The 24,907-nt window shown below is 40.5% G+C and overlaps 2 protein-coding genes across 7 annotated transcripts in view; both read right to left on the bottom strand.

The window, feature by feature from the left end:
• The window catches only part of slc25a21 (solute carrier family 25 member 21), an 86,383-nt gene extending 69,980 nt beyond the window's left edge, over positions 1-16,403 (bottom strand). The window contains exons 1-2 of the mRNA XM_083998983.1: positions 16,229-16,403; positions 16,007-16,096 (exon numbers count right to left, since the gene is read on the bottom strand). Coding sequence (XP_083855109.1) covers positions 16,007-16,076 — 70 coding nt within the window. The 5' untranslated portion in view covers positions 16,077-16,096; positions 16,229-16,403. The remainder of the gene's footprint in view (positions 1-16,006; positions 16,097-16,228) is intronic.
• Positions 16,404-19,390: 2,987 nt separating this feature from the next.
• The window catches only part of plekhh1 (pleckstrin homology domain containing, family H (with MyTH4 domain) member 1), a 33,117-nt gene continuing 27,600 nt past the window's right edge, over positions 19,391-24,907 (bottom strand). For all 6 annotated transcript variants that reach the window (XM_083998134.1, XM_083998129.1, XM_083998130.1 and 3 more), the window contains 8 exons: positions 24,437-24,592; positions 23,931-24,028; positions 23,502-23,643; positions 23,226-23,368; positions 22,943-23,072; positions 22,726-22,809; positions 21,921-22,067; positions 19,391-20,905 (listed from right to left, as the gene is read on the bottom strand). In XM_083998134.1, coding sequence (XP_083854260.1) covers positions 20,753-20,905; positions 21,921-22,067; positions 22,726-22,809; positions 22,943-23,072; positions 23,226-23,368; positions 23,502-23,643; positions 23,931-24,028; positions 24,437-24,592 — 1,053 coding nt within the window. In that variant the 3' untranslated portion in view covers positions 19,391-20,752. The remainder of the gene's footprint in view (positions 20,906-21,920; positions 22,068-22,725; positions 22,810-22,942; positions 23,073-23,225; positions 23,369-23,501; positions 23,644-23,930; positions 24,029-24,436; positions 24,593-24,907) is intronic.

Genomic DNA, 24,907 nt, shown 5'->3' with positions numbered 1-24,907 from the left:
AAACCAAAACCATAGAAGTTGAGAGAGGCTTTGACAGGCAGATTGCAGAGGAGTTCGATGCCTGAGCCAAGGTGAGAGTGGAGGGTTATTCTAATCAAGCTAATTCTCTACAAACCTCAAAATGATGTCATCCAGTGTTTGCTCATTAGAGATTCTTGTCAAGAGGCCAAGACTAATTCACATTCAGTTGTGAATGCAAATATGAGCCCCCCTCTTTCTTTCCTCTCTGTGCATTTCTTTTCACTGGACAAATTTAGAGGTCTACATCATATAGATGCATGGAAGGGAGGGGAGAATCAGCCTGCACTAGAATGACTAATAAATGAATTGCATTTGTCATTTAGTCAGCGCACAGTGCCTCAGATGAAATACCGTTTGATTCACCTACATCATGCAGAAACGCCCATCTCTCCTCTCGCTTTCCCACAAAGCTCAATTTTTCATGTAGGGTTTTTATGCAGGGCTTTCCGCCCCGTTTCTTCCCTGATGGGTATCACTCAGAAGCCGTTAAGCTTCTGAACCGCTCTTTGGCCCAAAGCGCCAGTGCTGTGACTCAGCTTGTGGACCGATGCTCGGATCGAATGCACAATTGGATCAGAAGTAAAAGGCAGGCAGACAGCGCCAACGCCGTCTTCTGTTGCCACTCCCAAATCTTTCTAGTCATTTTTCATCTTCTCTCCTCTCCTTGTCTTTTTTATGGAGTCCTCTCTAAGAGCATGGCAGCCACTGCACTAGTGGGTGAATAAGCTACATCATGTACTTACACCCTTTCCAGACATGTTTATGAATCAGCTGACATCCTGACGAGACATTTGGGAGGCAAGTAATTATTATTTTCACTATCAAGTAATTCGACAATTATGTTACTCAATATGTTTCTGTCAACAATATGTCAGAAAGTTTGGCCCACAATTTTCTAAAACACATATCTTAGAACTGCTTGTTTTGTATGACAAATAGTCTCAAAGTCAGAGATATAAACTTTTATACAAGACGGGTAAAGAAAGTTTAATTTTTTTTTTTTCCATATTTGAGAGCCAGGAAGGGATTTATAAAAACAGCTGCTGATAAGTTTTATGCTGATGAACTAATTAATGGAGATAATCTTCTTCTTGTCATCACACCTGCATTTGTCCATCATCAGTTCACCTACATACATTTTTTTGGTCTCTTTCTGGCATCAGTCCTGTTTGGTGTACAAATTACGAATAATGTTTGTAAGACAGTTCACACATTATTATTGTGATAAATTTCAGTGCAGTTTAACTAGAAGTAAAAAAATAAAAGCCACAGACGGAGCAGGAATTCAGATGCACTTTTGGAGTGCACTAGAATTACATTTACTTGCTTTTCACATTTATTTGTCCTCATTCTGTATCAGTATTACATAGCGTTTACTGCATTAATACTGGCAGTATTATGTGGGTTGTGCAGGTTTATAGGTTCGCACAAATATTTTCATGCCACCTTAAAAATACTACTGCAGAAAAATAATATTTGGAGCCTCAGCCACCAACAAACTCCCTCTTCTCTGATCTACTACACTGCTTACAGTGTGATGCAGCTGACTAAAGGATTTCATGCACACACAAGCATGCCCGGCTGAGTACAGTAAATCACTCCCTCTGCTGACGGTGGTGGGAGAGCCGCTGCGTTTCAGGTGCTGTTCATCTGGCAGAAGTTTCAGAGGCCTGCCTCCAGAGAAAGAAAACAAACCCTGATCCGCTTCCCCACGAACGGCTCCCTGCGAGCCAGCCAGCGGCCTCCAGGAGGCTGTCCAGCCGCTCCGGCCCCTTGGACCAGGATGTTTGGGTTTGAAAATGACTTTGCTACTCCCTCAGCCCCTTTCTCTAATTGCCCCGAGGGTAATTACCTTGTCTCCTTTCCACTTAAGAAAAACCAAGAGCCATAGTGTTATTGTATCAAGTGAAAAGTAAAGTTTGCTAAAATTAGCAGAAGTAATATTTTTATAATAATTATTACAGTTGTAATAATAACAGCAGCTCCGTGTAATTAAAAATATCAATGAACTATTGAAATAAAGTGTCTAATAACTGATCAACTTACATTGTTCTATTTACCCAGCAGCTTACAGAGTGACTGAAGGACTACAGTTAAATAATCCTACATTTGACTAACAAAACATTTCCTCAAGTAATCACAATAAAAACATCTGCAAAACCGCAGCGGCCTGTGTACGATCACTCAAGACGTTTCCTCTTTGGGAAAAAAAAAGAAAAGAAAAGAAAAACCATACCATCAATTTAAAGTAAATTCTGAATATGATGGGGGGCCGTAATCGCAGAGGCCTGAGCGTGTCATTCTGCCTTCCTCCGGCTGGGGACTGATAGATTAGTGCAGAGTGCAGATTCTCCCCTGGGTGCGATATATCAGGCTGCAACGGTCCAAGTACCATTATGAAACACACCCGAGAGTACCGCAATTCAGGAAAGACCAGAACACCAATGGAGCCCTCGAAAGATTTCTTCTTGTGCGGTATAGGCAAAGGTGGAGGAAAGATTTTGACTGATAATTCCCCTTTAACCGTTACATACCACGTGAAAACCTGAAAAACACAAACTCTGGGGCAGAAAAAGAAACCTCCAAGTCAGAATACAAACAGGGGACGCAACAACACAAATAAAGTCCCCCTGTTCTGATACATATGCACCAGACTGGAGGGAGATCTGTGCCATGTCTTGAAAAGAGACAAACTCAGCGACGGTTATTGTTGGATTTGTGTCATCCTTTTGAAGACGTCAACATCAGAGCCTCGCTATAGAAACAGCTGGCAGCCTGTGTGTTCCTCCAAAGTTTCTGGGGGATTCTTATCGAGAAAGCATCTGTCAGAGCCTCTGATTACAGAGCTGCTCAGCTGAGTGCAAGCACTGTCAGACTGCTGATAACTTAACCTTCCTCCGTCCCATTTCTCGGCCACTGCTTTCCCCCTGGACCGGCTTCAAACGCTGCAGAGCTGCTGGGCCGGCGCCTTGTGTGGTCTCTGTTCTACTAAACGCATCTCAGTGTGACCTCTTGTTTTAAAACTCACACACAGGCCATAGAAAATACCGCCTGTGTCATATCTGAGTCATGATTTGGACCTTTGTGCGCAGTAAAACAATTTCAAGAATCAGTGTGCTGAATGAAGGCTTGGAGTCCTTTCAGAATAAATGTGGAGAACGTCTGCTGTGCAAGTCATTTGTGCTGATAATATTAACATTTCCAATGATACCTCTGGCAAACTAAACACAGATGTGAAGGGATTATCTCATATTTTGAGAGCTGAATGTCGCGCTTAAGTGAAATCATTTGTGCATACATGTGAAAGGATCAGCGAAGTTATCCATCTTGGTATTACCTTAAAATCCATTAAGTTCAATGTACTTGACTGCTAAATAGACCGATGGGAACAGTGCAAACTCCTAATTCAATACATTACTGAGGTGGATTAACCAAATGCAATATAGCTCACTTCTGCCCTCTAGTCACTCTGAGTCATCATTTTCATGAAATATTTGGATCAGATTTTGCTCTAAAGGCAGAACATTTTAATCCTCATTAAATAGCTGTGCAGCAAATTAATGCCAAATTTTGAAAAGCTGGACTTTTTTCTCCACATATCTTTTACTTTTCTTTTTTTTTTAAACTCAAATCAAAACCAGATAATTGAGAACACACTGCAGGAGCAGGATATTTGTCCTCTTCAGGGCTGCAGCTTCACCAACTGATGAACATTAACACACTAACACACTGCGCTTTACTACAACCTGGCAGTTCCTTTACATCTCCATCCCTCGCTCTGATTTCAGACAAAATAAAGCGTTTAACTGGTGCATACCTCTAACTGTTCTTTATAGGCTCCTTCCAGATTGTGACATTTGTGTGTGCTTTGATTTCACTGCAGGACTCTTTGATTTCAAAATGATAATGAAATGGTAAACAAATTCCTAACATGACCTTTCATTCAGTTTTGTTTCTCATTATCAGATTTTTCCTCGGCGTCTGCCAGCGTCCCTCTCTTCAGTATGTCATCCTCCAACCACTCAAGATCAGAAATAATACAAAGTGTCTATAAATTTGAGCTTCCCTAATTAAAGCCTTGCCCCAGGACATGCTTGTGCATGGCCACCAGGCACGGGATGTATCCTCTGAAACGACACAAATTGGCCCATGAGCACAACAAATTACATTATGATTACTGTACTAGTCCAAATGCTGTTCATCTTGATAGAGTTAACCCAAAGTGGGCAGGCCTGTCTCCCAACTACAGAGCTAAAAGGGGAGAAAGAATTACAGTTTTTGGCTGGGGCTTACTGTAAAAACCTGTGTTGTAAATTTCCAGCTCATCCAGAGAATCACAGGGCAGACGCACACAATGCACACATCCATACACACACACAAGCACACACACAAATACATATACACGGATACAGCTATGTAATTCAGGGTTTTTAGTTTGTCCGGTTTTGTTTTTGTTTTTTTGACAGTACTTATTATGTTTATTTATATTTCAGCGCTTACAGCAGGAGCAGGGAGGGTTTGTAATTACTGTATCTGAACTTTTGAATTGTGTATCAGATTCAGTTGGAATAACATGAGGTTTGCCTTGGCCTTGTCTTTTTTTTCAAAGATTTCCTCAAACAAAACAAAAACTATTAAACAAAAGATCAAAAACCGGTGAGCCTGAAAAATCAGCATTAGGAACGCATCCAGCGGTTATACTTCTACCGCAGTGCTGCAGACCCATGTGTCTGACCTGATACCAACAGGGCAGGAAGTTAAATGCCCAATTCGAGGCTTTTAAACACACGTCAATGCTCATGAGGAACAAGGCAGCAGAGGATAAACAGAGGGCATGTTGCAGCTCCTGAACGGCTTAGCAGAAATTTTGAAACAGTTAATTTTTGTGTGTGTTTAAAACAATTCAAACATATTATTACATACAGAACCATGAAGGCAGTGACTTCCTATCAAACTTACAAACACCAAGATACTGACTGAGTCAGCAGGAATGACACAGCTCTCCAGGGGAAAAGCTTGTTCCAACTGTGACTTAATTAGGAGGCTGAAGACAGGGCTGAATTTAAAAATATACACACACCATCTGAAAACATGATCCAGACACATAACACACACACACACACACACACACACACACACACACACACACATACGCAAGCTTAAAAATATCAATTTCCTCGGGCTCATGCATGCACAGTCAGACACACACAATTATATCCAATTTCCCGGCATAAATTTCTCACTTGAATGCACGTACACGCAAAAACAAACAAACACGTGCACTTGACCATTTGGTGGCATGAAAACATAGTTCACGCACGCATAAGAAGCCATTTGCTTTGCACGAATACATAACCCAGATGCATGCAAAAATACACACACACGCATGCATACACATTTCTCATAACTGTAAACTTTCATTTTCTTACAGGGTCACTCTTTCTTTGCCCCTTGACTACTTAGTCTGAGTGCTCAATTAACCATAGCTTGTTTAGCTGATCTCCCTCCCAGTTTTATTATTGCTGCCATGTGCTGTACTGTGTATCCATACACTTTTTTCTTTATGAAATGTTTCAGTGATCTCAACACTTTTACGTTACATCTGTCCTCTATTCCAATTTCACTTTTTTTCAGGTTTTTGTGCTGAGCATACGACTCCATACACATGATAATGATTTATACATGAGGAATGCTGTGGTGAAAGGTGCAGAAGACCTTTGTTTGCTGTATGAAATCATGTGATGATGCGATGAAATCCGATGAAATATTTACCGTAGTGCCACAATCTAAAATCAGCTCCACTGAGCGTCCTGCAGTGCAGTGTCCTGGTTTTAATAATTGGTAACTCTAAATAGGAGGCAATGATCCAGAGAAAACCTCCCATGTTGAGCAATCATAATTACCCTTCTGAATCCACTCTTACTATTGCACTATAATTATTACTATTATTCTAAGGAGTTGCATGTATGTCCTGTGTGTGTTGCCGTGCCTGACCATGAGATTAACAAGACCTCTATGAAAAGAGTGAGCTCTAACTTGACCAAGACAGCTGTAAATTAATGGTGTATATATATAACTGAAAAATCATCTGTTCATAACTGGTTGTGTTCATCCGGTTGGAAAGCCCAGATCCTGCGGCACTTTTCTAACATTTATTACAAATAAACCAATAACCAAAACAAAATTGACAGTCCATGCTTATAATGCTTATAGGCCAATGTGTAATCACAGGGATCCTGGATATGCAACCTTGCATCATCATCATTACCATCATGACGATGGTCGTGTCATGGCTCATTTTATTAAGTAAGTCCATCAAAACATTCAATATTTCAGTGCTAAACTGGACGTTTCCCCAGTTTGTAGTTCATACATCTAATGTAAATGTATATTACCTGAACAGTATTACAATAAGCTATGTGTGTTCTGGCACCACATTCTTTATAGCTACTGTTTGCCTTTGTGGAAAAAACGATATTGAACTATTACTTTTAACTTGGCCCAATTACTATCAATTAAAATCAAGGGTTTATTGAACATTTATGCGCCTATTGGGTTTCTAATGATATTGAATTTAATAATAGATGCAATAATGTAATATTATATGTAATCATGTCATTAATGATGCAGTGGAGCGGCATCAAAAACCAATCACCCGCTGGACTCAGTCCCCGACTAACAACAGCTGACTCAGAAGTCACTGCAGTGCACGCGGCCTCTCTCTCTCTCTCTCTAGACTGACCGTGCGCGTGCGAGCTCGAGCGAGCACAATCCGGTAATTGCGCGTTGCGTCTTGGCTGGACTCACTTCAGTCTCCCTCCCCGAGGCTCGGCCTCCTCGATCCGGTCCCTCAAACTCAGCCAGTGAACCGTTTTCATAAATCATGTCATTAAGATAACGTCGGCAGCGCGGCTGGAGCTCATACATCACATCACATCACAAGCCCTCACTAAATGGGACACCCGTTTTCATTTCTGTCCAGACTGTGTGCGTCAACGTAGCTGGCGCTGTGGCTCTGTTATACAGCCCTGTGCTGCATCTGCTTTCAAACGAGTCGCATATCAAAGATGAAGATGATGAGACTGTGAGCGGCCTCACCTGCACTCACATCTGAAACGTTGCTGCCTCGGGTATTATAAACCAAGGAGGATGTGCAGCCTGCATGCCGTGATGATCTTGCATTTTATTACACAAACAAAAGTAATATGCATTGATTTTTTTTTTTTTTTCAAATGCGATTCTGAGATATTTGTGCAGTTTTAACGCTGCTCCCTTCTCACACTTGCGATTTAGCAGAAAGCCATTAGGAGCTTCTTGTTTGACTTTCTCCGACCTGCTTGACTGAGAATCCTCCTCGGCGTATATTGCTGATTGTAGCACAGGAAGTCAGCCAAACGGCAACAGCAGCATCCAAAGTCTTTTCACAGCAGAAGCGTGAGCTGAGGGTTACTCACGTCTGCTCCTAACGAAAAATCCCCGTAATATTCCCCTGGGATTGATGGCTGGTGTGTGTGTGTGTGTGTGTGTGTGTGTGTGTGTGTGTGTGTGTGTGTGTGTGTGTGTGTGTGTGTGTGTGTGTGTGTGTGTGTGTGTGTGTGTGTGTGTGTGTGTGTGTGTGTGATAGCAGACACCAACTTGAGGGATTTTTTCCGCGGGAGTTATTTATTTGTTGCATATTTTTGATAACACTATTTTCTAAGTTAAAACAGAATCTTAGACTCCTTATAATGTAATAAAATATAATTGAATTAATTGACGAATGATCTTCTCATTCAAATATGTTTCCTCATCGCAGAAATTGTGCATTCATTATTTTACCATCACCATTTTTAATTTTTTTTTTTTGGTCCAGTCTATTCTGGGATGCGAAACGTTTGTAGTGTATTAATTAGACCACCATTAGACTTAATGCCTGTTCGCATTCAGCTAATTTCCTATGACATTGTGATCATTCACATTTAGAGAGGAAGGTAATTAGTTGACGAAGATAATAAATCTTTGGTGTTTATTTAAGTGATGCTTGGTGTGTTTTAGTTTTTCCATATTAAATGAGGGGTTACTTTAATTATACACCCTGCAGCGGGCAATCTATTCATAAAGACACTGTAGGAATTGACTTTAAATTAATGTCTGCTATCACGAAATTGATCATTGGCCATATTTCTAATAATCGATGCAGCTTCTTCCTCAGACGTTTAAAAAGCTTATGTCAGAAAAGAAACGCCGCCGCCTCCGCCTCGGTGGTAAATCCTGGCCTGCAGTTCAGAGACAGACACGCATAAAAAGAAGCACAGAGAACAAAAGACAGATGTGTCCGGTTAAGTAGCCATCCTTCACCACTATCATGGCTCATTTTAAACAAGCCATCCACGACCCCCACGCACGGACATGTGTCTGTCAAGGATGGAACAGAAAATGTAAATGGGCGCTATTTAATGCGAGCCAAAGCACACATTAAAATATGAAGGACGTGAGCCTCCGCATGCCCTCCAAGACTGAGACCCAAAAAAAAAGAAAAAAGAAAGAAAGATGGGGAGGTAGAAGGAGCTGATTTAGAGGAACAGGCCAAGAAGCACCCCATCCAGAATCAACATTACTTCAAACATGAGGTCATCTAAACATCTGTCTACAACATGTCCGCCGGGAGTTCAATCAAAGCCCCGCTGAAACGTGTGCAATTGTTTCTGGAAATAAATATTAGGCCTAATTCGCCTGTGATTGGTGCAGCCACTCGGGAATCGCGGAGAGGAAAAAAAACACTCATTGCTAAGTGCAGTCTCTCTGTCAATGGATAACCCCCATCACCCCCCCTCACCCCCCTGCACACATGTTCATGCATTTGTTTGACTGTATTTATTTGATTTCTCCTCTCCTCTTTTCTTCCTCTCCTTCATTTAGGCTAAGTGGCTTTATTTGTTCTTTCCCGACTGATTTCAGGTTCACTGTTTAAAACCAATTAAAGCAGGAGAGCTGCGGTGCAGCCCGAGCGAGGCTCTGACAGTCTGGAGGCAGAGCCGCAGTAATCACACGCAGGGCGTCTGTCTCATGTCGTTACAGTCCATTTGCTGGAGACGGATCGATTTACTCATGGAGTTTAAAAAAACGCAACTAGCAAGGAAATAACAAAGGACTTAGAGAAAACATTACAGCAGGGGACGTGTAACTAGATAGATTTTCATTTTCTGATCTTAAATTTGCTTCGCTGCGTATTCAATCATAATGACATTATTATTTTAATGACTATTTTCTGCCTCTGCATGCGTCCATCATTTAAATCCACTTCACCGTTTGTTTCTTTTTCAAAACAGCACACCGTCCACTCTGCAGGGCACCAATCCATCACTACTGTCTCCATGTTTGCTTAAACTGAAACATAGCCACCTAAAAAGGTTGTAACATCCCTTTACCGTAAAAAAGACATGCAACATGAAACTACTGCCACCTCGTGGGCAAAAAACGAATGGACGGCGACATCAAAAAGGTTTTCTTTGACCAGCACACACAAACCTAACTATCCAATAAAACAGTGTCTCTGGACCTTTAGGGTTGAAATTAAGTTTCACTAACCATAAATCAGAAGATTTTTTGAGATTAAATGATCACTCATTGGGTAGGTTGTATGAAATAAGAGCCAAAAACAGTGAATATCCCCATCACATCTTTGCAGAGCCAACATGGTGATGTCGTTTCATGTCAAGAATGAAAATAAAAATAATCAAATCAAATTAATTTGAGAGGCTAAAGTCTCCAAACGCTTGGCTTTGACCATTACTGCTAATAAGTTTGTTTCCATCATTTATCAAAACAGTTGCAGATAAATTTCTTTCTATCAGTCGACTAATGGTTTCAGCTCTCAATCACAGCGGTCTAGAAATTACAAATAAATTTGATTTCTAAAACTGTTATATTATCTCTTTTTAAAATATTCATATGGGAATCAAGGGGTAAAGCTAATCAATATTTATACAAAGAAAATCGATTGTGCAAATAGGTAGATAAGATTTATTTGTCAATTACACATCGTATGTGCAGTGAAATGTGTTTTATTGTGCCTGCTTCCGGAAATAATAAAATAGAAAGAGTGAGATATAAGATTATAAGATATATAGTAATATGAAAAAGCACATATATTGTTGCATGATTATAAGTACTGTTCATAAAGTGAGTGTGCTGATGTTGAGAGTCCAAAAGTTGAAAAAGTTACTGCTCAGAGTTGGCCAATTACCCGTGTAGTAAACGCCCCAGATATCCTGGTACCTCACAATTACAAATCGGTAACACAAGAATAATAAAAGCATAAAAAGTAAATAACACACTAAATTCAATGATCAAAAAAAGTCAATAAAGTGTTTCTTCTCAGTCGGCCGATGCCGTATTCCAACAGGCACTCCGGCTTTGCACAAACCATCAGTGTAACACAGGGAGAGTGAATTAGCTCCTCACAGCTCGTCTGCACAGCGAGGTGGAGCTCACTGACCTCTCAGAAAGGTAAGACACACTGAGCTCAGATGACTTAACAATGCAGCTTTCTCACCCTGAACCGATGTCTATGACCAGGCCGCACATAAATTAGGACACGTCTCTCTCCATCCTCGTTAAAAGTGAATCTATGTGAGAAAAAAAAAATGTTATGGAGAAACACTGAGGTCCATTCTGCTGCGGTATAAAAACCTGAGTCCTCTGCACGCTCCCGTCAACCCCGGTGAGGACAGACAGGAGCCCCACGGCCTCTGGATGTGGGGTTCAGGATAGCAGGTTGTCGGGCCCACGGGGCTCATCATGACACATAAACAGACAGGGACAAGCTGCAATGCACGAGTCCTTGTGACGCGCAGGTTCTCATAAAAAAATATCACCTGAAACAACTAATAGCCTGAGCACTTCACACTTCAACTATCCAAGTTAATTAAAATAAAATTAAAAACATTCACTACTAGAGTAAAGGTTGTCTGCTTTCTTCTTGCCAGCATTATTTGCAACATCAAAGAGAATAATAGAGCCGATTCCCACTTCTGATGCCAGTGAAATGGAGCAGCAGTAATTAGTCAATTGATTGACACATACAACTTTTTTTTGGTCACCAATTATTTATATCAGTGCTTTTTCCCTTAAGCAAAAGTACCCAGCAGCAAATTGTTCCAGCTGTTCTTGGACAGGATTTGCTTCTTTTCTCTAAATGCAAATTGCATTTTTGGACTGTTGGTCAAACAAAACAACTGAGGGACACATTTCCCCAATCCTGACTGTGACAGTTTGGTCTACAATGAAATCTGTAAATTGCAATTATACAGTACGTAAAATGTCCCATTATATTTCTTCGTTTTACCAAAACAGCACAGTGAAAAGGGTTTTGTCATGAGACAAGTGAACTCTTGGCCCCAAGGCCAGACATTCAGCCTGTTATCTCTGTCTGTGCACATACAGTAGCACAACAGCCAGATAACACTGCTTAGACCTACTACTGCTGGCAGCTACTGATACTCCTTCTTAAATAAACTATTACAAGTGAGCAAAGTAAATATTGGACCTTTGTAATGACGAGGCAAACGTTTGGCTGTGAAACACCTGGAATACACCGTACAAGCTGAGTAAGTTTTGACTTATGATATTCTTGGAGCTGGAAAAAATCTTTGATGGTATGGTATCCAATATCCTTCACACGCGACTTAAATGAACTGCACTTACACCACACTTTTCTATGTCTGATCAAACACTATAACTGCTTTACAATGCTTGCCATATTCACCTATTCACTCACATGTTCATTCACCACAAACATACATTTGTACACTTATGCAACAACCATGAGGGGTCAATATCCTGCCCAGGGACACTTTGACATGCAGACTGCAGAGACCAAACCAGCGAGCCTCTAATTTGCGGGGATGACAGGCTCCTCTCTGCCTCCTGAGCCACAGCTTCCCCCCTTAATACTGGGAGTCAAACAAATTTCTCCTGGCTCTAACACTGATTACAGTTAGATAGTGACATATTCAGTTTGGAGAAGCTGTCATTTATGCAAAATAAGATTCTCCTCTATCAGTAACCACAGGAAGTGTAGTGACAATGCTATGGTATCTGAACACCTCCTCAACCAAACGAAGGGAGTCCCGTTTTCATAAGAGCGCGACAGAACAGAGAACCAAGAGAAATGTTGTGGTGGATAAAACAAGAAAAGAAGAAATGTTCTGGGCTTCACTGGCAGCACCAGTGGTCGATGGAAGGAAGCACTTAGACTTTGCCACAAACCAAATTGAGAAAGTGACTTCTTGCACATTTGTTGAATAACTGGTATTGATTATAGCCATTTTTTTGTGTGTGACGGGATGTAGAATGATGTTTTATGACCATAAATGTACACCATACCACTAGGAATACTACAAACCACTACTAACAATGCACTTCAAAGTTAAGATTTACAATTTGTTATTGTGATTTCTGAAGATAAAAACAATATATATCAAGGACAGAAGGACACATATGGACAAAAAGACAAAAGCCAACCCTCAGTCAATGTTGATCAGCTTGGTGAGTTAAGCACAGCAACAACACTGAGAATAAAAACATGAGGAAATGTTTTGTGGCTCTTATTGGTTACAGCTGTTGGCTCGTTCAGCTTGAAAACAAAAACTGACACAATAAATATGTGCTAGTCACAAATACTTTGGGTAAGATTACAGGAACATCCCATTTGTTTCTCCATGAAGCATTTGACTGCAAAACCAACACTTCACTCCAACAGAACAGTCAGCAGGTATGAGGTGCTTAATGATGTCATGTATGAAATAACTCAATACGTTATTAACTTAAGGATCAAAGATCCAGTTCTGATGATACAAGTGTCACAAAAGCAGTAAAAGACTTTTCTAAATGAAACTTTTTTACTAGAATAATTATGTATCATTAGACTGAAGGACAACTATGCAAGTAAAGCAGCCACTATCACATTCACTCTACAAATACAAAACATCCTAGAAGTCCTAGCGGTCACCGAGCTGCACATCCAGTTCTGGACTGAGATAATTTCACAGTAGATGTTTTTAAAAGGGTAAATGGTTACTCATTTGCAAAGACAAGACACCCCATGTAAAAACTCAGCGACCTTTCATACCAGCAGACAACAACAGAAATATTTTCAACTGGCAGTATATTGTTTGTGAACTAATGTGCTGCCTAATATCAATCAATTTATCCTTCTACAAAACAGATATTAAAACTTACAAAGAAACACCGCTATAATCTTATTCTTGCACAAGATGAGGAATGTAAAATGATTAACCATGAACTCTGACTTTGGTTTACAGTCCTGCACATAATGTGCTTGGTACAAGAGTTTTACATGAGAGCACTTTGTTTCATGCAATCAACATCTGTTTACTGTTAGGATTTTTTAATAGAGTTTTAGTCGACGGTTTTTTATATGAGACATATGCAGCACAATAGATAGGATGATGCAACTATTCGATTTTTTGCTAATTGCAGTTCAGCGGCACATGCCCCCACTGCACTGACTGTGCAGGCATGTAATAACTCTTTCCACATGTCATATTTACACAAAGTCAAGTTTGTTGCGGGTGAGTCCAGTGACACTGCCATTTTATTTTGCAATGAAAGAGGAATTTAATTCAGGGCTAGGATGAGCTAAGGGCACCTAATGAACTGAACTATACCCTCCAGGCACTGTGTCTAACACATGTTTCAAATTAAGTTATTCTGCTGCAAAGGTTTTCTTTATCTCTAACGCCTAATGAAGGTGACTGCCATACAGTAGACTCCAGGTGGGCGTTTTTCTTCCAATGTCACATTAAATTGTCCTCAGGATATTCTAACTGCCTTATCTGTCTTTAACCATCTTGTTCACCAAACAGGACCTGGCACTAGGCATCTCAGTTTCATTATGCAATGTTAATTAAAGGGAGAGAGGGAAGGCAGGAGTTTCTGTAAAGGTGAAACTTGTAAAGTGACGCACAGCAGCGAGAGGAATGACTACTGCTCACTTCCCGGTTGGGCACATCCCCTTTTCCTGTATGGAGTTCAGTCTGTATTGTAGCGGCGGGAGCAGTGTTGCCAGGTTTGACTGACAAAAACCCTCCCGAGGGTTGTAAGAGTAGCTCAGTTATAATTGTTTTCATTAAAATACGTAGGTGCTTGTTTACATTTGGGGAAAATGAAATATACCAAGTTCACTACGCGCAGTTATAGCTTATATTTACCACTGCAAGATCTGACAACAATCAATAAATTCTTTGAAACTGAAGAAAACTGGAAAATGCAATGATTTTCCTACACATTTTGGGATTATACACTACAAAGTGCCAAACTGCACTGATTTTATATTGCAGAGGTTTTCCACAATGTCTTAGTTTGTTTGCTCTCCGGTAGATGTGTTTTTGAGGCCTGTACAGGTGTTCTCCAACAGGTGGTAGTCTAACTAGGTTACCAAAAACATGTAGCTAGTTGATACAGGCTAGCATCGCTGTGAAAAAGCATTTCACAAGTCCACTAAGTTAAACCAAACAACCACCAGGTGCAGTCAAGCAGGTAAATAATTAAAAAGCCAACGCAGGTGAAATGATTTCCTCATTTAAAATGCATTTCTAGTTTTTGCTATTGCTGCATAGCCTTAGCATTAGCATTACAGCAGCTGTTCACTTACCAGTCTAGAAGATACGTCGTGAGTTCAGCGTGAGGTTTCATTCTTTTAAATCTGCAAAGTCTCTTTCTTTCCAGCGGTGAAAAGCAACGCCAATGCGCGCCAATGTTGACCCTCGACGCGTCTCTAAAAATTAGCGGCCTCCGTCAGTGTCTCCAGCAACTCACTGCAATATGTCCAATATGTCCTGAAGACTTATCGCCGTTGTATTGTGATAGAACTTCGTGTCTTGTAAAAAAACATTGACTGTCGACGCTCTCCTCAAACGATAATCATGAACAGTGTTGGTTTTTAACTTACAAATACCCATCATCAACATCCAAACCAAACAAACTGTTGAATGTGGCGCCTAAATCCTTCTTCGCTCCCCGCCCGCAGAGCAGAGTGCGTCACAGCCGCTGTGAGCTCAGTGCTGCCACCGGTGGCCGAGAGCTGCAGTGCAACAACACTGACGTGAAAACGTGGCTACAGGACGTTCAGCGGCAGCAGCAGGTAAGAAACTCGAAGTATTTTTTTCACCTATGGAAATAATAATAATAAAAATAAAAAAAAATAATAAGCATCTAAAACTTAATTTAACGCAGTTTTTTTTTCAAATCTCTTAACAAACTACCATGAAGATTGCTGTCTTATGGCTGTGGTAGAACAGGACAACATGAACTTTCAGCTGACACAACTGCAGAAATATAACATACAGTTATGTCAGTATTGACAAGACTCTCAATGAACTATCTTGTGGAAATTATTAATATGGCGTCCCTAGTAAAGTGTATTTTGTTATTCCAAATTGAAATACACAGTTAAAATCAAAACAATCAATAGTTTTTATATCTACATATCGACATTTTTTTAGTCTAGTCCGGTCTAGTCTAGTTGAAGTCATATTTCAAAATGATCTCTTACATAATTTCCTTGCTTTGGGAAAGTGAATAAAGTGAATCCTCTACAGACAGCAGTGCGCATGTGCAAAGGAAGTTTCTATTCTGGCATTTCCTCGTGAAGCAGAGCACACATGTAGGAGGGGGCAGAACTATCTTGGTAACACTTTGGATCTTTGATCCAGAGACCTTCCGCTGTAGACAGCTTTAATCGCGTGTCAATCACCCATGCTTGTGTGATCACCGCCAGAAACATTTTGTCCCGGGTCTGTGGGAAACTCTTTGAAGGAGGGTGCGACTACCTTTTTTGCATATTGGGCAACATGTGGCTGTGTGATCCGCTCACCGAGCAGCACGCAGCTCTCCGGACTATTGCGTAATATGAATCATTTGGGTTTGTTTGATTTTTTTTTCTTTTGTGGGCAGAAGTTAAACAATTAGTTGTTGGACTTACCAGCGGATCCACCGGCGATGATCTGATGGGAGGCTTCCCGGAGCATGCTCTGCGGCTTTTTGGCTGTCATTGTTTCACTGTGTCAGGTCCCTACCACAGAAAACATGTGAGATACAGCTGTTGCAAGCTTTTACGACAGTCAGTCTTATGTAAACAGACCACTTTTGAGTTCTTATCGTGTCATATCGTGCTTCAGTGCCTGCGAACACACAATTAACCGACCTGTCCTTCCTTCCCCTTGCCGTGCTGTGAGTGCAGTCTCTTCGGTTTCACTTGAGGCTCGTCCCGCCGGGTTCAGTCAGTTTGAGTGCGCCGACGCTGGAGAAGGAGCTAGCGCAGCACTGATATCTCTCCGAGTGCTCCTAGTGCTAGGCTAGGCTAATGTGGAATCAATTACCAGCAACATGCTGGTTCACATGCACCCTCCCACTGCCCCACAGCTATGAGGAGTATGCATACTGTAAATAACAAACAGATAAACTCTTAACCCAACCACCCCTACCCCTCCCCCCACCCCACCCTTATGATATGATCAAACAATAAAGAGCACATAGGTTGGTTTACTTCACAATACTGTTGAAGAAAACAATGAATAAATACACTATGACAGTGTTTTTGATGTTTTTTTTTGTACAACTGTGAATTTACATTAAAGGCTAATGCAGTGGTAGAGAGAAACTAATTTACGCAACTATTTTAATGTCATGACATTATAGGCTACTTTTTACTCTTGGTAGGCTACTACATTGATCTCAAAACTGTATTGACTAGTTATTTTATATATTATCAACATTGTTATGTTATGTTATGTTATGTTATGTTATGTTATATTGCATAACATGAGAAGCAGTAAGGGGATGCAGTTTATGTCTGCCTGAGATGTAGGCCTAACTTACTTCTACTTTTGATACTCTTAAGTATACATTTCTGCTTGTTTTTATTTTGAATGCAAAACTTTTACTTGTAGCCAACCAGAGTATTTACTGTAGCCTATATTGAGTGGTATTAGTTTTACATAAGTCATGGGGGTCAGAAGGTCACTAGGTCAGTAGATCAGTACAAATGCAACTGATCAAATAAACGTGCTGTCTATGGAATTTGAACTGTAGCTGTACAAAGGTTGAACAAACAACAGAGTGCTACCGCAGATTAACTATTATTTTCATTATTGATTATCTTGTTCAATCACTTTTTTTGGATTACAAATGCCACTAATTGCTCCCCCAAGGAGATATTATGATATTGATTGTTTTGTTGTTCAAACACACAATTATATCCAGCTGTTCCTTACTATTGCTAATTTTAACAGCTTTAAGTTCATCACCAACCTCTACAATATAATGATCTAGACCTAAACCTTTGTAAAAAATCAGTTTCACCCTGACTTACTGCAATAAAAAATGTGGTTTATATGCTTTAACAGTTAAAGCATGTGTAAAAGTAATACAGTTTTATACATAACACTCTTAATGGGACTTATATATTTATATATTTGATGATTGAAATACATTTTGTTCATACTTGCACTTTTACTTTTCAAAGATGTTCATAGCAGGTTTTTTACATGAGGAAATTTTAACTTTACTTCACATACTTTTATCTTTCTATCAATACAGAACTGTATCACCACATTAACTGACAATAAAATGTAAAATAAAGTATAAACATATCTTGAATGAAAGGCCTTTGTGAACTTATTCTGGAATAAGCACACACCGGAGACCTGTGAGAAAGAACACATGGCTTTTTATAATCTAAAATAAGTTTTGAATTATGCACACACATCCCCCTGTATTAATGCACTATTCAAGGTAAATATTGTTTCTCAAGTCATATTTCATATAACATGAATAGTAGCCAGCAAAATAATGTAAGGGATTATTGTGCGGGTAACACACTTCTGATGTATACCACAACACTGGAATCTTTTACTTTAGATTCAGTTTGATTTAAACTCTTATAAAGCACGTGGCACAAGCAGAGCTGCACTGTGGAAAGATGACAGAAGTTATTTTCTTTTTTGATGAGCAGTGAAGGCACGCAGGACTTCAGCAGTGAGCCCTATAACGAGCATTTCATTTAGTATAAGAGCAGCCATGGAACAACAAGAGCTTCAGACGAGCTATAAAAATGTGGGATTTACAGCATATATTTGGCAGGAAAATGCCATTACCACTCTGACCCCCTTGGATAAGAAAAAGCAGAAACAGCTTCCACCCCTACAACCTCAACTCCAGTAAAACATGCAGACTGGGCAGGCTGTGTACAACCAGCACAGACGCTAAGTATTTACTTTATGGATGTGTTGAATGAGAGAAGAAGTTTTTTAGTGGCATAGTGTGTAGAACCAGTGTTCCTTATTTCTCTAAGAGGAGCCTTGACTGAAATATTAATTTTGTTGCTGTTGCATAAACCCTGTGTTTCCTGAACATATTATACTTACTGGCAAAATGTGTTTTGTAAAGGAAAACCAGTACCACTTTTTCTTTCCCAGCACTATGAGAACAGGCCAAGAAAATGACTGATGCATTCAAGGACCAAGATTATTTTGAGAGGCATTATAAAAAACATGGCTGCGTTTTTTGTTATCGCTGAGAAGCACACCCACTTTGTTTTCAACTACCTGCTACGCAAAGGCAGATCCGTGAGTAAAAGTAGTAACACACTGCGTAATTGTAAAGCAGTATAATTCATATTTTACAACAAAACCTATGGAACTGTATCATTCATCAATTAGTTGCTGTTTTCCACATGTCTGATTGTTTGATGTCAGCATAATAGTTACACAAAAAAGTTGTGAACCAGTTTGTACTGGACTTGGTGGTGGGATGGAGAACACATTTCGAGGCAGATCATGATTTAAACTTGTAAAGTTGATTTTTAATCCCTCTGAAGTCTGGTCCATATTGTTTGTCATTGGCCTCAGGAGAGGCCTGTGCTCTCCGAGTGTCCTGTTAAGATTTTTTATTGTTAGGAGTGGATATTGCATTTATTTGTTATACTGTGATTTAGATCAGTATGGGAAAAACACAGAAGAATATTAGGCTATATGACTCATTTTATTATAATGTAACTGTTTGAAGCTAACACCTCAGCTGCTGTGAGCATTAAATCATATTTTAGCAGATCATTTTGTAAAAACTTTATCTAAAAGCTGCTTACAGGATACATTTTGGATTATATAGTTTGAATAAAACATGGATAGACATAGTCTGGTTAAGTAGGCCTACAGGTTCTTTAAATTTGACCTTCAGTGAGTAAATGAGCTTCTTGAGTAAATGTAGCCTACTTGTGGTATGAAATAGACTGATTTCATTAAAGAGAAACAGAGGGGAAAAAATAGAAATTTTCTAACTGAGGACTGTACCATTTATTTTATTAGCACACATACACATACAGTACAGGCAACATGAAGACACAAGCTCTCAGACATCTGTAACACATTTTTAGCTCAGGTACAGTAACAGACACACTCTGCTCTTAAATTACTCTGCTACAAACGTGACACTTGTGTGAAAACATTTCCTCTCAAGCAGAAGCCAAAGAATGTTGGAAAATAAAATAAATACCTAATACGGACACGAACATGACAGTGGTTTGATCCAAAACAGTTCAAGTCATCAAATTATTTTGATAGCTCTTTTTAAAACTTGTCACCTCTTTTTTTTCTCTGGATTATTAAAACACTGACTGTGGACCTGTCTCATTTTCAGAGAAAACAAACATATTAAGATGCTGCACTGCTAAAATTTCACAGATTCATTAGATATACAGTTAATCACTGTTATATACCTTTTCAATCCCATTACCTTATTGAGTACCAGTTATACAACATTAATAGGAGATCTGGGCAAGATCAGGCTAAATATTAAATGTACACTTAAAAAATATTAAAGGATTGTCAAGTTTCCTTGAATATGACCATAATTTCTTAGGGGGGAAAAGGCGTGTCATATTGTACCGTGATCAAGTTGATTAACTTAATAAGTCAATGAAAGAACATTAATAATTCATTCATGATTAAAGCTTTTAAAGGCAAAGATTCAGTGGTTCCAGCAACTCAAATGTGATTTTATTTTTTTGCAATTTCTATGGGCTTTGGGAATTTACTTAGTTACATACGTTACTATTTTCTTATATTTTATGGACTGAAGGAGTCACAGATTAAATGGCAAAATATCATTTCATTAATCGATTAGAATAGATATAAGTGTTAGTTGCAGCTCTAAATTAGATGATTATATTTAGATGTGGATTATATCAAATTAAGACACTAAAATCTATGATTCTAGTTTTGCATACCCTATCAGTCCCTTTCTAATTGCACAGTACCTCTTAAATGTATTTAAATTCTGGTTCATTGTCAAGTAAGTATGAAAATTCATGGTGAATAATTACAGTGGCACACAGCACCGTATTACAACCAGCAAGGAAGTGTGACAAGAGGCAACCAGTAACAACGTCCATTTTCACCAATGAATTTGAACGTGATTTTACACCTAATTTAAGCAGAGTTGAAACACTCTATAGTTGCACAAATAAATAGTCCAACAAGACCGTACCTAACATTTCTAAATCTAAATCTTCATAAGAAAGTCTTAAAAAAATAATCTCCGAGTACCTGTTCTGTAAAGATCGGAAAACCTGGAGCTGCAACGCAACACGCTCCTGATGAATGTGGATTAAAAGTAACCTGTCACCGTTCTCCCTGTAATCAGATCAGGTCTGTGTTGTTGTTTGCAGTATTCACAGTAGTGTGGGGCCCTTGGTGGTGTAGTTCATAGCGGGGAAGTGCCTGCTGTCTACGTCCCAGTGGCCGAGGGGCTGGGCCGGGGCAGACGGGAGGCTGGGGTTCCAGTGGTTAATGTAGCTGGCCATGAGCAGAGTCAGCTCCAGTATCTGAGAGAGGAGCAAACACACACAGATCAGAGCGCCATTAATGGCTTTAACATTGTCATAGGATTGTGTTTCATTGGGTACTGGGGATCTGGAGGCACAGTATCAATCACAGAGGATGTGAAAACCTGAGAAACTCAAACCGATTCACAATGATGAATGAAGTCACTCTCATGGCCTCACCTACAGTAGTAATACGACTCTGTTAAAGCTCCATAGAGATCCTGCACATAAAACAAGACAAACAATCTGTTTTCCCCATTAAGCTCTCAGCTGTGTAAAAACAGGTGAATATGGGAAAGCCGGGGCTCGCTGCTCCCTCCCCTTATCTTTACAGCTCCCTCACAGCTCCTCAACTCGCAATCCAACCACCCGCATTTCCTCCACACCTCAGCTGCTGATGCTTCAGATCAGTTGTTCCCAGTCTTTTGTGAAGACGTGGCCACACAGCCCTATCAGATGAACTCAAGTAGTCCATCAACGTCACCACCTGTCATGTTCCAAACGTGGCCATAGGGACCGGTTGTTATTCAGCTCTGTTAATCGTATAAAAGTGGATATTGTGACAATTTATTCTGTTATTGTTGAACCATCAGCAGTTATGTGCTAATAGCTGTAGAGACTAGCCATCAATGACTTATAGCTGTGTTGGCGTAGTTTCTACTCTTTATTAGGACATGTGTTTTAACTATTACTCGAGCTAACAACGCTCTCTTTCTCAATCAACCATCCATCCATTATGTTTATCTAATTGTCCTTCAGTTTAACTAACAGTTTAATCATTTAAGGTGGTGTTCAGGGGCTTTTGACAGCCCTAGTATTTTTTTTATCTAATAGTAATGTTAGTGTTTTTTTCAAATTAGCTGAGCTACTCTTTTATCTCTTTTCTCTTCAGATCATCTACAACACAGATGAGTGGCAACTTCCAACACAGAGGCAACTGAGAAACGTGGCTCCAGATTGAATATTCATCCACAAATCAGTGGATTTGTGCAAATCCACGCAGGAGGAGACGTACCTTTGGTTTTGCCATGGCAAAGACCAACTTCTCCACACTCTTCTTCCCGACCCCTGGCTCCCTCTGCTGGCTCGTGACCACCATGAAATCGTCGCGGCAGCCACCGAAGGTGACCACAGACTGATAGGAGTACGTGACCAGCGTGTGCTGAAAAATGAAAGCATTAGCCAGACTGAAATGTTGCAGCGAAGTGGATATAAACCGGGAGAAAGTTCAGATTTTATGTCCGATCCGAGAATAGACTTGGAATTCATCTGGGAAATCATTTTGGTTTCTACTTTTTCGTTTTTTTCTTTTTTTGAGGCAGCAAATTGAGCGTGGAGAAGCGTGACATAATTCCCAGCAACTTATTGTGATTCTCACTTTGGATTTTTTTTTCTTTTTCCTCCAACTTTCTGGAAGCACATGAGCAACGGTGCCGGCCAGACCGAGACTGAAACGGATCAACAAGGGCTGCTGAAAATTACAGAGCTCACTTTAACATGGTTTACATGTTGGAACTGCTATCTGTCAGGGTCAAGAATGTCAAGATCGGAGGCTGGTTATTTTATTTTCCTGTGGATTTCTGGCGTTTCGAAACACCACAGAATAAAAATCATTCCAGACCAGTGGGTCAACAAAACTTTACAGCTGTGGCCAATCCAGCTGAGCACAGCAGCCGTAAACGGGAATCTCAGTTTTTAAAACTAAAGCAAATGGAAATATCAGGAGAGATGTTTTAAAATGCTCTAAATAAACGTACGTGACAGACAAGCTGGCTGCTGATGGACGTCTTTGCTCCACCTCCACACAGTTTGAAACTCACCATTGTGTAGTCCAGCACACACAGTCCATCCTCGCTGACTGCCAGCCACACCTGGCTCTGCTCAACAGGGGAGGGGGGGACCGGCTGTGGACAGACCAAACAAAAGCTCATGTTACAGGTGCAATGCATCTTCCTCTATAGATCTTCTTCCTGGTTTTTAAATAGTCCAACCTGTCTTAAACTAACATGATGGATGCTGATGAGCTTTTCTTTTTACCTTGGCATTGAAGAGTTTGGCTCCAAACAGGGGCCATTTCCGAGCCACAGTTAGATATATTCTCACACACTCGGATGCACTGCACCCACGTAGCACAGACCACTTAGTGGCCAGACGCTCAGTAAGGTCTCTGGAAGAAGAACAGAAACATCGGCGGCTTTAAATAACATTTGTATCTGCTTTATAAACAAACCCATATGAGAATGTTAGGTTCTCAGGTTCTGGATAAGAAACAGTGGAGCGATGCATTGACTACCAGGACAGCAGTAGTGTTTGTTTTTACCTGAGCTGCTCTGAGCTGTAGTCCTGTTTGTAGCGTTTGGGGTAGAAGCGCTCCAAGGCCTGCAGGAGAATCAGCTGAGATTTGGGCTGAGGGGAGCCGGTGGGAGAGGAGGCAGCCGGTCGCTCCAAGTCACCATGTTCAACCTGGAAGAGAGGAGGTTGGAAAAAAGAAGAAGTTTGTTTTAAAATCGACATTTTTCATAAACTTTCATTTCTCAATAATGAGTATATCAAGAGCTGTAAATGTACTGTATCTCTTGATGTGATGTTTACAGACCTGTGCCATGAGGGCTGCCACCTCAAGAGCCAGCTCTTTGTTGACGGGGAAGTGGCCTTGCTGAACTTCATCATTCACCTGGTAGGCCAGCAGGAGGCGCTCTCTCTCCGTCTCTCCTTTCACCTGAGCTCTGAAACACAGTCTGCACATGCACAAAAGAGGGCGAGAGACAAAAAAAAAGAAAACGTTTTTGTGAAACTCCTTTTCCAGGTATAAGGCTGGAATTATGCACATTTCACTTCACATCTTAGATGCAGGAAATCTAACACCGGCACTTTAAATTCCTGCAAGAAGTGAAACAGCAGATAACACATATCACATCCCCAGCTTTCCACAGATGTTTATGACCACATAATAAGAGATGCCAAGGTAATGTGTGCGTACGCTTCCCGAAAAAAAAAAGCCCAGATCTGACAATAGAAATCCCACCTGCTCTTGTATGTCAGACGAACAATCCGCGTGCCCTCGTTTTTCCCAGGGTGCAGCTCTTTTAGCGCCTGCTCCCACTTGGAAATTACATCACAGATCTGGCAAAAGGCAAACAAGTCAGTCTCACGTTTGACAACATACACGCTTCCACCTTATCTCTGGCTCTGTCTAACAAAAACTATATGAGCCTAATAAAGGAAACCTGATTTACTATCTTTTACAGGCTTGTTAAACATTATGGAGCAGTTCCACTAACGATAATAGAAATGGAAGCAAGCACTACTTTTATTATGACTGAGTTGAATTGAGTTACAGTTCCTGTTGTAAAAAAAAAAAGTTTGAACAGCCACAATTTGTCAAAACAGTCCTGAACTGCTCGCTGCTGATCCTCTAAATGATTAGGTAACATGAGTCTAATGATTTGGCTGGATAAACCGCAGAAACAGCCTCAGAGCTGTGCGGAGGGTTTCTCCCATCCACTTATGCTTGGTGACCCACAGCCCTACCTTGGCAGACGGCTGCAGGCAGTGCTCCAGGTCTTTGCCAGACGGATCGTCAGTGAAGAGGGCGAACCCAGACAGCTGAGGCTTCCTCATGCCGATCCTCTGGTTCAGCGTGTTGAGGAACTCTTCAACTGTAGTGGAGCCATCGAACCCCACCACCTGCAGATGGCGAGAGAGCACAAAGCGCGTACGTTGGAGAGGCTGCGACTTGCGCAGATAAGGAAAGTAACAGTTCACAGGTGATTATGCAGATGGATGGATGTGGCATCTACAGGTATAAGCTGCTGACGGTTTTTACGTTCCTATATGACACGTGGTGCAGAACTGACTGGATCTTTGAGTTCAACACCAGATGTTGTGGCTGTCTTTCAACTAACTGAGGAACTTAAAGCTCTTTTGTGACGCGTTCAAAAACTCCAAGGGTCCACGATCAGTTTAAAGTGTTTATTGTAACAAAAATCAAAAAGAGCTAAC

This window comes from Trachurus trachurus (genome assembly GCF_905171665.1).
Source record: "Trachurus trachurus genome assembly, chromosome: 22".
NCBI lineage: Eukaryota > Metazoa > Chordata > Actinopteri > Carangiformes > Carangidae > Trachurus > Trachurus trachurus.
This window is presented reverse-complemented; position numbering and strand designations above follow the sequence as displayed.